The 16,868-nt window shown below is 41.9% G+C and overlaps 1 protein-coding gene across 2 annotated transcripts in view; it reads right to left on the bottom strand.

Moving 5' to 3' along the window:
• Window positions 1–15,915, bottom strand: part of atp13a3 (ATPase 13A3) — a 31,623-nt gene extending 15,708 nt beyond the window's left edge. Inside the window, exons 1-11 of one of the 2 annotated variants that reach the window (XM_079157578.1) lie at window positions 15,754–15,915; window positions 8,876–8,956; window positions 7,436–7,510; window positions 5,153–5,239; window positions 4,884–5,057; window positions 3,028–3,249; window positions 2,449–2,519; window positions 2,056–2,139; window positions 1,620–1,689; window positions 902–1,036; window positions 337–409 (exon numbers count right to left, since the gene is read on the bottom strand). In XM_079157578.1, coding sequence (XP_079013704.1) covers window positions 337–409; window positions 902–1,036; window positions 1,620–1,689; window positions 2,056–2,139; window positions 2,449–2,519; window positions 3,028–3,249; window positions 4,884–5,057; window positions 5,153–5,203 — 880 coding nt within the window. In that variant the 5' untranslated portion in view covers window positions 5,204–5,239; window positions 7,436–7,510; window positions 8,876–8,956; window positions 15,754–15,915. The remainder of the gene's footprint in view (window positions 1–336; window positions 410–901; window positions 1,037–1,619; window positions 1,690–2,055; window positions 2,140–2,448; window positions 2,520–3,027; window positions 3,250–4,883; window positions 5,058–5,152; window positions 5,240–7,435; window positions 7,511–8,875; window positions 8,957–15,753) is intronic. The other variant, XM_079157577.1, reaches the window with a different exon arrangement.
• Window positions 15,916–16,868: the final 953 nt, after the last annotated feature.

Genomic DNA, 16,868 nt, shown 5'->3' with positions numbered 1-16,868 from the left:
CGCTCATTTAAAAAGGAGTTCAGACATAGAAAAGAATGTGCAGAACTATTTGACTGCTTTATAAATGTACACATATGCTATGCCCGCTATCAAACATACACCATGTCTCTCTCCAAGTCTGCATTCTCTCACCCTAGCAGCCAAAGCAGTGCAACTAGTGTAAATTGAGTTTGGCCAAACACAGAAGCACAAAGAATGTCTACCATCAGGTTTGGTTTGGAGAGCACTCTTCAGAACAGCAGGAGACTGAACAGAATAAAACATGCCATGCACTGCTACTAAAAATGACTCAACAGAGGCCACAGGAAAAGACAAAACTTAAAAGAATTGACAAACCATTGTTGGCTCGGCATACAGACACACGGACAATACTGTGAGTTGCCACCATATCATGAAGCATGATGTATTGCTGGAAAAAAAGAAGAGAAAAAAAAAAAAGATAAGAAACTTTACACAGCTTCTTGATCCCCATGACCAATTGTGTGACTGCAAAGTTGTTTTTGTCTGAGTTTGACTATGTAGCCAGCAACAGCAGGCTGTATACGAAATGTCATGGTAATCTTGGCCATTAGCTGCTGAAGGATCTTGCTCTGGATCAAAGTGTTGCAACGGAGAAACCGATAAATGAACAAAGAGACAGATTAGGCCCCGTTGCTAGCGGGGCAAAAATATTAAAAGCATAAAGTGCAGTAACCTGGCAGAAATGTGTCTCAACGTGTTCTCTAAAATACAACTATATTAAGCATAATCCAATCACAACATGTTAAACACAAGGGGATAATTGCTTAACTCTCAGCCTGTGTGTGAGCACATGAATCTACTTTCTCTTCCAATTCAATCTAACCAGGTCATGCCATAACTATGAGGTCAGATAAACGGCTCAACCTTTTGTAAAGCTCACCTTTTTGATGGTGTACAGAGAGGTAGCTATGGATATGACCGACATGAAAAGAATGGCCACAGCATAATAGTAATACTCATCGGCACTCCACAGGATCACGCTGAAGAGCTGGAAGATGTAGAAAGGGTTTAAAACCTGCAGGGGGAGACAAAGAGTCATATTAGTTTGGCAACTGCAGAGGTGAGAGCATGAAGGAACGACTACAATGAATTTTAAAAAACGGAGAAACCAAGATGCTACCAGGACAGTGAGGGGGGGAAAAAAATCTGCTTAACACAAGTTCACATGCTTTAGCAGTGTTTGAGGTGCAAGGGTATGAGATGCATTAGGTAATGTTACCCAAGTTCTTTGAACGTGAGTTGTGACCCCCACCACTGTGTTGGTCTGCAGGGGGCATTAGTGTAGTATTTACCAACGTACCTCATACATACTGTACATACACTCTCCTCTTGTAGAAATACACAGAGTAGATATCCCAAATAGCTTCCTTAACAAGTATGCACATAACTATGCTCTATCTACTAGCTGGGAAAGAGAAGAGGTTACATTGGTTAATTAGTGTGGGTTTGACAATGTTTGCTTTAGGAGGAACTGAACAGACACCATAACCCAACGAGTCTGTAACTTGTAACAGATGAGAACACACGTTTCATTCAAGGGGAATTCAAACTGTGGGTTAAAGAAAAGACTGCCTGTGTTAATGCAAACTGGGCCCTACCTCTTTGATAAGCAGCTTGAAAACAGAAGGCACTTTCACTGCAATTTCATTCACTCCGAAGAACAGTCTCCTGACAAGAGGTGAAAGAGACATTCGTGAGCCAAGTTTGAACCAGACCTTCATATCTAAACACACATACACATGCAAAACATACACATAGTATGCAGCAAAGTTACACAGCAATGTACCATTTAAGGTTAAGGGTATGCAGGTTTTTCATTCTTAAGGAAATGATCAGATGATTTCTCTCATTGCTTCCTCTCCCTCTCATTTAAATGATCCATGCTCTGTACAGTATAAATTATCATTTTAATATTTCTGCACTGACTTCCCCTGACCACTTCTGAGAATACAAACTGCAGCTAGAGTAACTCAAACAACAGAATAATGAGTACTCTCCTCCTATCTGGCTGTCTAAAGTTGTGCGAGATGTTACCTGTACTCCTGCTGGCTCCTGGTCAGGCCTGCACTGTGCTCCGAGTGGAGGGTGGAGCAGCTGACCTGCAGATCATCCAGGCCACTGTTGGGGAAATATTGGTCAAGGCGGGGGACAAAGTCAACACTTAAGACTTGTGCTGCAGGCACAGTTCTGTGTAATTCAGTCGTTTTACAGCTTGTTTTTCTTTACAGCTCTTTGTTAGATAACAAATTTGACTGTGCATATTTAGTTATCTTTACTGCTGTGTAATGCTGTGCACACACTGCCAGATAAAGCCCTCAAACTATTTAGCTCACTTTAAGTGAAAACTTCTCTGCAGCGAAGGTTTCTGCAAACTGGTTTAAAAATAATAGCCCGACAAACTTCTGTAGACAGTAAAAGAACTCTTACTTTAAAACGTCAAAGTTCTGCGCCCCGTCGTTCCAATAATACTTTGTGCTATGGAAGGTAAAATAGCGAATCTGAAGGAATACAACAGGGGAGGGGGCAGAGGGAAGAGACATCACGGCGTTACTGTACGAACATATTTAAAAGGCAAGAAACAGTCAACTTAAAAAAAGAACAGAAAACTGATGAGAGAAGCAGTTTCACAATACAATACAAGTCACTTTGAATAATTGAATGAGTGGAGGACATTAAATTATATTTGTATTGTTGAGGTGGTTGAGATGAGGCATTATGTAATGAACGATGGAGATTACCCACATGGACAGCGAGGCAAATGAGTGCATGCATCTCTGTGCTTCAAACAGAAAGAGAAAGACTGAATTCTGTTTTTATGTGACAGACCTTTTACAATCTGCGGTATCACTACAGATAAATATGCATATAAGTATAAATTACACACGAGTACAACTTGCCAACCCTTCAATCAACTTTGGACAGAAGAACACAGATACAGGTTTATGGTTTCCGTCACTGGTGCATTCAGTGTGTGTGTGTGTACAGTATATTGTGGAGAGTGCCTACCTGTGTGGGCTGGTAGTCGGCGAATCTTGTGATGAGCTCCTGAGCAGGGCTGCCATCGGAGGGGTGGGGGTTATGTCCGTTGGCCAGATGGGGGGAGGACAAGGGACGGGGGGGAGAGGAAGGGGAGGGGGAGGTGGTCTGGGTCTCCAGGCTGTGGAAGGGGTTGCTCCCCGGGGCCAGCATCACTCGTATCCTGGCTAGGAACCAGCGTCGGAACTCATCCTAGACAAAGAAGTACACAAAGTTGTAGTCCTGGACCTTTAAAAAGGAAGACTTCATTCACGACGTTACCATTTGTATATCAATTATTCACCCCGAGTTACCCTGAATTCTTGAGGAAAACTTTTCTTGCATGCCTCCACCGTTAAAGCGAAGAAAGATGCACGTGTTTGGCAAGTACTGAGCATACGACTGCATGAATGAGACTTTGATTATACTGCACAAGTAGTGAGAGCTTTAAACTCATGTTTTGCTGTTGTAAATGCGGCCACCATTTACTTCATAAATATACACAGTATATCATATGTCCCTTTAAGTATCCACCATAAAACATTGAACTGCATTTGGTGCTTGGCAGGTGTTATTTTGAGATTCTGATGTACCCTTCCTAATCCCAACTCTTAACCATCAACCAAATTCCTATTTCTGTACAAGCCTCTTTCAGAAGTGAGCAGCAGCAACATGTTTACACTTGAAGGTTGCTGCTAATGCTTTAACCCTAATGAGGGTATTTAAAATGACCCAGAATCAAACACATGGATTCATACATAGATGGTAATGAGAGCATGAAAGCACATGTACACAAGCATGAGACCAACACAGAGAGAAAGGAATGCGCACGTACACACACGTACGCACACACGCACGTACACGTACACACACGCACGTACACGTACACACACACGTACACGTACACACACACACGTACACGTACACGTACACACACACACGTACACGTACACACACACGTACACGTACACACACACACACACGTACACGTACACACACACGTACACGTACACGTACACACACACACACACACACACACACACACACACACACACACACACACACACACACACACACACACTTATCTGTGTATTCCTGCTGGTGTGACTCTCTGTAGGATTCAGTCAGGGTCAATGTATTTACTGTGCTGCTACAATACATCAGTTGTATTCACTCACAGCTTTAAAAGTTCATGGGGTTACTATATTTTATTATTATTTTGTTTATATCCGGGGGGTTCTAAACCATAAACTGAGTATAAAAAGAACGTATACAATGTGTTATGCTTGGTAGGTGTCTGATACTGTACTATAAGATAACAGGCCTGCAAGAAAAAGTAACATAAAATAGGTTTAGTTTGAAAAGTGCACCATCCAGTATGCTCCTACATTGAGCAACGGATTAACCTTTTTTACCTTAGCCACAGTGGGTAGTAAATTGGATTAGTTCATCACCTGTGTTCACTAAATTAGCATCCAACTACCTTTCACAATTCTTAAAAGTCTAAATTGTTTGACTATAAATTTGAAACCTCACAGCTTAGCTTCCTATAAGCAGCAAATAACACTTATTGTCATATTTGATTCATCTGCTAATTATTTTAATTGTTTAGTCTATTTATTAAAGCCAACGGCGATGTCTTCAATTAGCTTGTTTTGCAACCAATAGTTTAAAACCTTAACATATTAAATATACTGTAATATATGACAAATGAAGGCAGCAAATTCCCAGATTTGAGAAGCTGAGACCAGTAAATATTTGCTTTAAAAATGACTGAAGCAATTCATGAATGTAGTTGCCGTCTGTTGACGAAGCGATTAATTATTGCAGCTTTACTTGCTACCTACTGTGGAGCGCAGCAATACCACTTCGGCATCACGGGCTGTGGTACGGGTGCAGGTGGATTTGACGCACCACTCTGGCATCCAGTAGAGCAGCAGGAGGAGGAAGCCCCCCGTACACAGCACCCCGAAGCCCACCAGGGCCAGCCGCCAACGACACAGACGGTAGCCCTGCAGCTCCTAAGGGGTGGGAGCAGAAAAGGGGATGCAGTCTTTTAAGGCAGAAAGCAATAATTCCCACAATGGCCCTGATGTTAAATGAAAAAGAGCCGTACCATCTCCTCCTCTTCCCCTTTGTTGAGGACCTTCAGGTCTTCCTTCTCCATGCTGCAGAACAGTTTGCCAAGCTCCTCCCTTAGTCACTGCAAACACAAACAGGCAAAATGTCAGCGTGAACAGTGTGGAAAACCATTTCAGCTCAACAGCAAATCAAAACCGGGACTATACACCGGAGGGTGACAGGATGCTTACTAGTGATACGATGCAAAAAGAGAATTGTGTGGGAAATGCTGCGTTTGTCACCACATATTTATCACATCTTTGATAGCTTTCTCTGTTATATAATGCTCCTGGGGGAAAACCCAGATCATCACTAGCTGTATTTTATGCAGTTAACTCTGCATTCCTGTGGTTGCAAAACCCTGCAGGCAATACAAATCACTTCATAGTTGAGGTTCATGATAAGGATTAGTCACCACAACTGTGCAGCAATTAACATTTAATCTGGTGTGAAAATCTAATGGTACATTGGTGGGGCAAAGGGGTAACTTTGCTGGTGACCCTTGAAATCCAATTAGCCAGCCTTGCAACTACCTCAAACACATCGCTGACTCAGACTAACACACGTAAATGATCTAAAATGTAATATCTGTCTCTGAGCATACTGTAAAGTTCTTATTTCAGGATTTAAAACATCATAAACAGGTTCTTATCATTGCATCATTAACTCATTTCAACATTAATAGACTTGTTTTTAAAGAAACTGAATTGACCTAATACTTTAATTACATACTTGAATTTGAAGAAGGCAAAGATGAGTAAGATCAATTTTGTAGCGTTTGGGCCAACATAGTGGTGAACTTATAATAGATGGACAAGTGATTAATAAACTGGCTCCTTTGGGTACTCTGGGAATCATGGGGCAGGTAAGTGGCATGTAGACGGGCTATAAGGATGGTGAGAGGTGCAATGCAGAGGCAACAGATGTCAGAGTCGGACAAACTATGTGAAAGATTGTAATAATGATTTCATGGTAGGCTCAAAATCTAAATTTGGCCTCCATACCAATTTAAATGAAATATCGCCTGGCTGCGGACGTATCCTGGCCTACACATCACATTTTTCGAATGAAACGGAGAATAATCATCACAATCATCCTCTAATTTGATACTTTACAGTGGAGTCACCGTTACATATATTTACTGCTGAGAAGATATCATCATCTGAGGTACAAAGTGCAGGAAAGCTAGCTCATTTGAGCACATGACACACACACACAAACTACAAGAATGCACAGCACTTCCAAGACAGCTGCTTTACCTCAGATCACCTATCTCTTAAGAGTGTCATCACACCCACACACCGACCAACGGAGTAATCTATGCGTGTTACCCAATATCAAGCTCGACCCTATTCCCTCCTCTCAGTTGTCTCAGGAGGACCGGCCAGCTGCCAAGGAGGACACACTACCACTTTGTGCGAGTGTGTATGCGAGTTCTGCATTGATATTGACAGAGAGGGGCATCTAGGTCAAAAGATGAACAGGCTTTTGGAAATACCAGTTGGGCTGCAGGCTGTCTGTGTGGCTAAAAGTAGCTCCAGCAGGCTAGCTTGCCATTTTGTTGCTTGTGTATTGTATTGAGTTACAGAAACAGTAAAGCTGAATTCATGTGCAGTCAAACTGATGAAGTAGTACGAGAGGTGAGAGAGGTGAATTAGGCTAGTTGGTTATCAATTCGTCAAATGGGTACACTGTGGATTTCACTGGCATCCCATCCAGGGCTCTACGGTGCAAGCAGTTTGCTCGCGTACCCCCAGTGACAATTAGAATGTGCAAATGTGAGACATCATTTGGGTGCACCACTGGGAATGACTCAGAGCTCTGACTAGGGATGCCCCCGGGACCCGGGTTCTGAATTGTAGCCAGTTCTCGATACGTTTTCAGGGTTATTTTAAGGCTGGTGCTTTAATCGTCACTTGAAGAAGTGAGGGAGATTAGCAGAGTGGAAAAATAGGATTTTGGTGTCATTTATGATGGCACATGCCGTCTCCACACTTGGTCTTTCTCTGCTCTGCTGCGTTTGACTGAAGGATAGGCCTCAACCCCTCCAAACACACACAATCACACACACAATCACATACACATGCTGAGCAGACTACAGCGCAGAGAGACCGCAGAGGACAACTGTGCTTGTTACTTTAAGTGTAATACAAGTCCTGTAAGTATAATCCAATGAGAATCAAAACAACTGTTGAACAAGCATAAACTTGCACAAAAGTGATAAAATCAACGGTTATTTTTTTCTGGGAAAGTCAGCTCCACTCCCAACCTGCAGTACCTGTCAGGCAGTGAGTCCACATCAGCCGGGTGAGGACGAATGAGCGATAGTTCTTTTCAAACTTCTCCTCTCTTCCTGCTTCCAGGGAGATATTATTTAGTTCAAAATGGTGACTTTGATCTTGTAAACATTGCTGTAAAATTCAGTATAAATTTAAAAGAGTCTAAATAAATGTACTGTTGATACGAATAATGTGCAAAGCGTTCAGGTGTTAAACATCATGCCGCTGCCAGCTGCTAAGATTTATCCGAATCAAATGAAATATGTAAACAAAAACATCACATCCTCTTGCCTATTCTCTTTAGACTTTTTTTTGTTGGATATCCAAACTTCCAACTAATGAAAATCTGCCCCCTGTCTGCAAGAATGCTATGCCTTTACAGGTAAACGTATGTGGGGTCAAAGTTGAGTTTTGTTAAACTGGACAGAAAATCAAACAAGTGAGCACAAGTTTCCCTTGCGCCACTGTTTAGGAGAGCATAGCCGCATTCTCCATTGAAAAACAATGGCCTTCCTCTGTGCAGTCACTGTGTATTTGGTGTGAAGGTAGTGCACACACACACACAAACAGGAAAAAAAAAATAAAAAAACACATGAAGTGCCAGAAACAGGGAGAGTTAAAACACTATCTCTGAGGAGCCCTGGCATGGTGCATCATGGCCACGGTGCCGATAGGGCCACCTTGCTACTGCAACACCCTCTGATCCTGTATCAGTGCCCCCCACACTCCGATTTTTATCTGGCAGTTGCACCCGGGTGGACTTTTTCTCTGGCATACAGCGGGATATTTTGCTTAGGACCAAGCCCTTCCTTGTATTTTACAATAGCTGCCCCCTGGCCGGCGCTGGGCAGTGGGTGCAGTGCAACAAGAACAATCCCTCCCCGAACTCTGTTGTGACTGGAAATACCAACCCCAGTTCATCATGCAAACAGTCTTTTACAAAACTGCTCTCCTGGCATGGTGACTCCCAGATAACGCACCAATGACAATGGCGCCCAAAAAGGATTTAAAAAGTATCTAGCTTATGTGGTTACTGTACCCAACGAAAGTTACGGATGTTAACTATGAATCCTATGAATCCTGGATGACCGCCGCCAGAGGCTGTGCCCGGTGTTAAGCACTGCCTCTGGCTGACCGTAAGGATGAAATGGAAAGATCGTTACATATTCTGTTATGAAGGAATCATTTGTTCAGATTGTAACCACAGACAACACACAGGGTCCAAAAATGACAGGCTCCAAACAGACAGGAGGCCACAGTTTAAACTTGGTGGCTCAGAAGCCACACATATTAACCCTGATTACGACTTGGGCACCAATATGTTACATGTTAACTCAGACTGGAATTAAGTTAAACTTTCATTTTAAGGGAACTTGTGCAAGAGCAGGGATGGGTAACTGTCGCAAAACCAAAGGGGGAAGGGATTTGTGTGCTCCTACCTTGAGAGCCAGGGACACAATGCCCCAGGCAGTCCTCCTCCCCACAGTTAGTTTGCTCTCTCACCACACCAACCTGGAACCCTGGGAGAAAAACAAAGGTGGACTTAGTAGAGGACAGATCTCCGCCAGGTGCGTCTGCAACGACCACTGCTGTATTGTGCGATTGAATTAACACAACCGGTATTTGGCTAACCCCCCCCCCCCCCCATTAAAAAAAAAAGATGGAGAAAGTGGGAGTCAACGCAACCACGAGAGGTCCTTGAGCATGCAGCCATAACAAGGCACCTAAAATATTATGCAGTTTGCTGAATTCGAGATTAGCCGTGGACAGACGCAGCGGAGCACGCTCACGCACTCTCGGACGGACGGCTGGACGCAAGCACTCACTCACACGCAAATGATCGCACGATTCTCCAGGCGGAGATCAGAAAATACAACGCACATTGTGAACACAGTTTTCCAAAACGTCATGTTTTTCCACTAAATTGACTATGATGATAAACTGGGAAGAGAGACTTTCACAAAACAGTAACATATCATCCAAATGGAACAACAATAATGGTTAATGTGTATTGTGCTGCAGCAAAAGAGTTACCAGGTAAAGTGAAAGCACATGCCAAGGTGTTCACTGGTGCACAATGTTGGAGAACATATACTAATCACGTAAGCACTTCTGGATAGGACGCCCTTTTAAGTAAGGAACAACTGACATTTGTTTCATTTGGTTGTCAACAACTTTCTGCAGTTAAAACGTTGACAAACTAAACAGAGACCATGTCCACACTAATGCAGATTCTAGTATAGAATATCATGGACTACTAGACCAGATTGGAGGGTAAGTGAAGGTTTTACCATCACCTCAAATTCAGATCGACTTCTTCCTGTTCCCACCAGCTCCTGCAGACTTCTGTTGCTGCTAATCCTATCCCACTCATACCGTGACCATTTTAGGCTTCATTCCCAGTAATTATTTCCCACAGTGACAACATAATAAGCATTGCATGCCTTGAGCAACTAATCATGACCTCATGCTCAAATGGCTGCAGTATATGGAAGAACGGTCAGGTGATTCCTCCCGACTCGCCTCCACTCACGAGGCTTGGTGCTCCTGTCACAATACCAACGCAATACTATAATAAATATGAGGGCGAATACTGGAATACAGAGGACCCTTATAGGGCCTCTAAGAGTGAGCATGAGTTCAGAGATATTTATAGATTTCTGCAGCCCTGCCTAAAGCCACATTGTTGTCTCTCATTTGATTAGTCTGCTATTGTATTAATAAGCAATGCAGGCTTGGGAAAATAAAACACAGGGCAGCTGTTGACCCTTTTTTTTCAAACTATAAGATTAAACATGACAATCATCAGCATTAGTGAGGTTAATAATTAACCATTTAACTGTTAACTGACATTAAGAATGAAGTACGTTTTCATATAGAAAGCATTTGTTTACGGCCTTTTATTGAAGATATTTCAGTCACCCCTAAAACAAGCTACTACTGCTAGATCCACACACACACACACACACACACACACACACACACACACACACACACACACACACACACACACACACACACACACACACACACACACACACACACACACACACACACACACACACACACACACACACACACACACGTAATGCCAGGCTTGTGATACACTGGCAGAAGCCCTGGCAGAGTACACCAGGCAGACACAGAGCTGACAACCTCAAAGCTGAACTAAGAACCTTACTGGGGAAGTGGCTGCACGTGTCCACAACAATGCACGCAACATCGTGGCTGCTAAGTCTCCCGCACGGGTGAACCGGGGACAGTTGCCTGTTTTGCGCATACACTGCAGCTGGCAATAAATGATGGATTCAACCTGTTCATGGGTTATCGTTGCAGTTAGGCAACTTCAACCGCAGCACCCCTGCATGCCAGGCACTAATCTTGTCTGTTAACGGTTAACGAGTGTCTACAAAAAAGAATAAAAAATTAAAAATTAGCATCCGAGTGTTTCCGGAAAGAAACTGGAAGATGTCAGAAAACTAAATGTGTATCAAACCACACCAGAGGTTGAAACATGAACAACTATAAAAGCAGATCTTGTTCTATGAATAAGCACAGCTTTTACAGAGGCTGTGTGTATTATAAGGTGATAATCTCTAGACACAATTAATTATTTATCTATTTGACTGTACTGTGAGCTCCCTGACTCCAAGTCATCAACGGCATTCAACGTACTATCAGTAATAGATTCATTATCATTAGCAAATGGACCTTTGCCAATGATTGAACAATGGTGGGACCAGGGCTTCATTTTCATTTTCTATCTGCTGATTATTTACTCAATCAATAAATAATTTGGTCTATAAAATTGGTAAACATTCAGAAAAGCGCCCATCCAATTATCTCCAAACTAGAAACCCAAGGTTTTGTTTTTAAATTGCCCGAACAGTCCAAGGTCCAAAACATATTTAGTTTATTATGTATGAGACAAAAAGAAGCAGTGAATTCTTGCATTTGAAAAGCAGAATCCAGAATATATTCAAAAAATTCTGCTTGAAAAATGACTGATTAATAAATTATCATTATGTCACTGACTGATGATTCAAAAAGTCACATTAAGTTTTTAGTCAGTTCAGTTTTAAAAAGCTCAGAGTCATGCATCAACGTATGTCAACCAAAGCTTACAGTCATGCTTCAAGGCCCAAGTGTCTCAATATCATTATTTGCTAAATATTATCAGTACAAGGTTGACTTTTGGGTGAGGCTTTTCCAAGAACCTGAGAACATGAGCACAGCAAACGTATACAAATAAACCACTCCAGGATAGCTACGACGAGACATGTTCTCCTTTCCCCTTTCTGTCCTGTTCCTCAACAGAAAGGAAAAAGTGAACAATGACCAATGACCTAATGACAGAAGTCTATAATTCATGGAAGCATTTGGAGGAAAAAGTGTTTTGTTGCCATCATGCTCTGCACTCAATGTGCTTTCTTTATCACTTCCCCTCCTTCGCATGGGGCGCTATAGCCGAGCTTTGTTCCCCGTCACGGGCCAATCAAGCTGTTTATCACTGCGACCACCGGCCTTACTAAAAATCTACGACTATCTGCACTTCCTCTGCTGTCTGAACAGAGACCACCACCACTGATAACATAATAAATCTAACAACTCCCTCCCAACAACTTGCCAAAGGAGAAAACAAGAGTATTAATGCAAACGGAGTGGAGGTAGCAACGCAACAAGCGCACAACCACTTCCAGTTTTATTATTAGTAGCAGGTTAGATACGCAATTAACAGTTTCTTGCTTGTTGAACTCTCAAAATCAGCTCAATCTTAACAAAATATGAATCACTTTGTAAAACTGAGGTATGAAGTAAACATCCACACCTCTTACAATTAGTCCAGCATCCGCCTCAGAGTGAGACATCGACACATGTTCTGTGTGTTTTGAGATGACGTATGCACACTTTAGATCACAACCAAGTGAGAAGCGCTGCTGACGTTCCAGGCTACAATAATCAATGCTCAAAGTTCACGTGGATGAGATCAGGGAGTGAATGAGGGGGAAAAGAGTCTGTATAAGAGCTCCACTCCTGTGAAAAAAAACAATGATCCTGCAGATCAAAAGTGTGCTGAATTTTAAGTCAGACCACATGCTCTTGGATTAACAGCGGCATTCTTGGACAGTCTATGAAAAACTGCATGTAACAATGGGCAAGAGATTAAAACATGTTTTACTTGTTTGAGCAGCTCATATAATGACCCTGGGTGAGAAAAAAATATTTATATATGGATGTAACAGATTATTGAATTAGTTTCCTAAATTCATGAGCAAAACGTCAGCTCTTTATTCGGGCAAACCAACATGAAAGACTCAAATCAGTTGAATCATAAAGATGAAAAATAATAACTGAATGTATTTCAAATAGTATCCTCACTATGCATTAGAGTTTCATATGTCCACAGCTCTTACAGTTGTGCGACCGCAAAATGATCCACTGTGAGTCTCAGGATGCAACGAGTGTGTGGCTGTGTCACCGGTGTAATGCCAGATAGATTAGTGGGGTTGTCATCTCTTTTTTCTTTTTAACAGTTTAACCAGGTCTGAGAAAGGAATGAAGAAACTCCTGCTTCGATATCATCCCATCTCTTGAGCTGCTTCATGATCATCATCATCATCATGAGTAGCATTTTAAGGAGGTATCTAACAGCAGCTCTGTCCTGAGCTGTCTGTCACAAAGCGTCTGAGAAGCTGCTGCTGATGAGTGCGAGCTAGAGCAAACCGTGCAGGACACACCACCACAACAACAACAACAACAACAAATGATGGTCCTCTGTACATGTCCCAACGGCACCCGACAGCCAACATCCAACATCTTTAGGGATTCAGTCAAGACGTCCTTGTCTGAGGACGGCAAGCAGATTTGTAAGGGATTAAAAGCTCAATTTTTTGGGGCCAGGCTATGCAAGGCCTTATAAGCCCCAAGTAAAATGTTCAAATCAATTAAAAAATAAACAAACAACTACCTGAGTTAGTGGAGAGTCCTCCTGATTCACACTATGATTCAAATCAGAAAGGCACTTTCAATCAGCAATGCCCGATACATTCATCTAATTACACAATTCTATTCTCAGGTTTGCGTTACTGTGTTAAATGTCACAGTTGTTTCCACGTTTCATCTCACTTCGCAGGCCGCTGGTTTGTCCTGTTCTTGTTGGAAGCAAACCGCTAAACCGGCACAAGAAAGATCTGCTTCTCTGTCACACCGCTGTGGGGCTTCCACACCAAACAGCGCTGGGCTGCCGACAGGACTTTTACCATGTCGGGATATTTCTCATCTCCACTCTCAATCAACACTGGCAGGCCTTCCATCACATGGTGTTGTCTTAAAGCTCACCTGTGAAAGGTTTTGAGGCATTGGCTCAAAGACCAGTGGAATATTCATTGAAGACTAAACCGCTTTTCAGTTTCAGACCTCAAGCTCTCCCACAGAGAAGAAGAAAGTTCAAAGGTGAAAAGGGCAAGTTAAATTACTTGATTGCTGGAATCCAGATGTGTAACATGGACTGAGATATTATGGCCTGGCCCTCAATGATACTTGCATAAATATGGCAGCCTTATCTAAAATACAAAAGGTGCATCACTGACACCACCATAGGAATGTGATCATTGAGCCAGAAAAGCATCTTTTTAAAGAATATACCACTCTTTGTGTTTTATCCTATACACTGTTCTTTGATTTTTAATTGGGTTCATAAGGAAAGATAAGGAATTGGGGTTTCTTTCTGTGTTTTGTGTTCAGTAATTTGTTTACAAAAGAAATCAGAAAATAAAGTATTCCCCTCAAAAAATGATACATAAGTTTTCTTTTACAAGCTGATCCTGTATCTTACCCGAGTGGTCAAACGTTCTAAACTAGTTCTAAAACTAAGCCAAAGCATGAAACATAGACAGTTTGATTAAATTACCTGGTCCAGCTTGGCTGATCTCTTAGTAAACTTAATTCTACTTCTATTCTCTGACTTAATTTAGACGGAGCCACTCAAATTAAATTGTAGCGCCGCAATAATTAGCGCTGCTCAGTGCTTTTAAACACATTGTGAAATGTGAGGATTTGGTGACTCACCAGTTGGGCATGTCTACTCTGACCGCTTGCTATCCTCTCATCTCAAAGGTCACATCCTCAATAGAAGCACATAAACTAATTATCCCCTCTGCCTCCGTTAATGTACCATAAAGGTGAACGATGAATAAAGTGAATACATTTGTCCTGAGCTTCACTGGACGATTGGTAATTGCGTGACACAAATAAACCTGAACTCGATCAGGACATTATTAAATTGATCGGTGTTGACGCCCAATCCCTTTCTGATCCTTTGTTTACTTTAACAGTTTGTGGTCCATGTACGGCACAGCAAACACAAATAAAGAAATAAATAATCCCTAAATGATACCCACACTGACCGTGTGAGACCATAAGTAATGCCAAAACAGCCACTTCAAGGCAGTTTTAAATACATTTTGGAGTGACCTGATGGCTGATGAACACAATACTGACTTATCTTTAATGTTAAAAGTACGTCCTGGGATAAATTAATTAAATTAACTGTCAAAACTTCTAAAAACATCGACATTGATTTAATACAGTAACATATTAAAGCAAGGATATATGCATAGTTTTGTATAAGGTAATTCAAATGATATGTCTGACTAGTAAAGAAGACCCGACCAGTGTTTACTAGGAATGAGACAAAGCTGGTTGACTGAAAGGAGATGTTATAGATATATATATGATATATATCTATAAATATAGATATAGATATATAGAGATATATAGATATATTCTCTATTGTGATGCAATGACGTAAAATATATGAACAACTACTACTATAGTTGTAATTACTTACTAATAATTTAGACTAAAGCCAATTAAGGACCAACGACACGTCGACGCCAGTGTTATAGGTCTACATTGTAACACAATTAGCGCAATTGTTTATCTTTTCATTAGCTAATGTTACCAACATCCGTCATGATAGTCCCTCGCGATAAACACCTAATTTCTGACAACGAATCATGCCTCCAAGCCTCAGGAAGTGCTTCTGGAAATCGGCTAGCAGGCTAACGTTAGCCCAAGCTCCATTGTTAGCCCGCTACTTAGTGACTACCTCCACAACAACCAGCATGTGTCTTCCGATGCTGAGCTCGCTTTCGGATTCAGAAACTCTTGGAGCGAACCAGCGATTGAAAAAGAAACAAGCCCGACCGGTTTTCTCGGACACGCATCGGCTAGCTACCGTTAGCTTTATCCCCAGCTAGGTATAGCGACTGACACATGGGTGATGGTGACAGCGAGGCATGAAACACACACTCACCCAGAACCACCTGGACACGCTGAAGATCACCTCCGAGTCATGGTGAGACGGGAGTAGCTGTTATCTGAAGGAAAACGTCGTTGAAGAGACAAATGGACCAGTGTTGATAGAAAAATGTAGTCGCGGCAGACAGGCAGAGTGTTCGGCTGCTGTGTGTTGACAGCTCAGAGGGACAGACTGAGTACTACAGCAGTAGTGAACTGGCCTGAACTGGCTGTCTAACGGCAGGAAGTGACATGTTGTGACATCACGAGGGGGGAGACTATACGCCAGGTGGTGAAGAGCGCGCATCCCAAAAGTCACCTAAATACTATTACAGCAATGAAAGTTCATTATACTCCCATGTGTCACAGCTTTGAAATACCACATGATGGTAAGGTAATAATGAAATCATGATCCATTCTTAGGGAGGAACCGCTCAGTACGTTGCAGGGACAAAAATAGTATATTATAAGGGAGTAGCTGATCCGTATTGGTTTACTGGAGTTTTTCATAAACAATGTCTTAAGAAAGTGGTCATTATCGAGGCTGGTTAACCAAATGATCAAAGCAGGCAACAGCTCTTGGGCCCCAGACTTCCAGTGGCCACAAAAGCCCCATCGTTCACTGCATGTCAATTATTATTTGTAATTTGTAATTTTGTAATTTGGGAAATTTTTCCCAAATTATACCATTAAGGCATGACATCAGCTTAGACTGATCCCGCATTGATAGCAGATCACGTTGCCCTGCCTTGTGGAGAGACTGTGTATATGAACATTAGCATTTCAGTCAATAGTGTAAAAGAAAGGTCATCCAGTCATTATTAATATTTCATTATTGGAAAAATATGCACAAGTTGATCAAATGGACTGTGGGGGACTTGCAAGTAATCAAATGGTGCTCAAAATCGAAGCAGAGGAGGCCAATATATTCTAGATCTACATCCTACATTTCCCATGATGAAACCAAAAATGCCTGGTGGTTTTAAACTTCCATGTCCCCTGTTTGAAATGCAGACTTTCAACAAGTATAAGTCAAAGTCTTGTGCCCAAGCTAACACCTCATTGGGGTAATTTCTTTACACTTAAGGAATGTCTTCCAGAGCCAGATATTATACATTTTCAACAACAACA

The sequence above is a fragment of the Pholis gunnellus genome (assembly GCF_910591455.1).
Source record: "Pholis gunnellus genome assembly, chromosome: 4".
In the NCBI taxonomy this organism is placed as follows: domain Eukaryota; kingdom Metazoa; phylum Chordata; class Actinopteri; order Perciformes; family Pholidae; genus Pholis; species Pholis gunnellus.
Note: the sequence above shows the minus strand (reverse complement) of the source record. Positions and strands in the feature narration are given on the sequence as shown.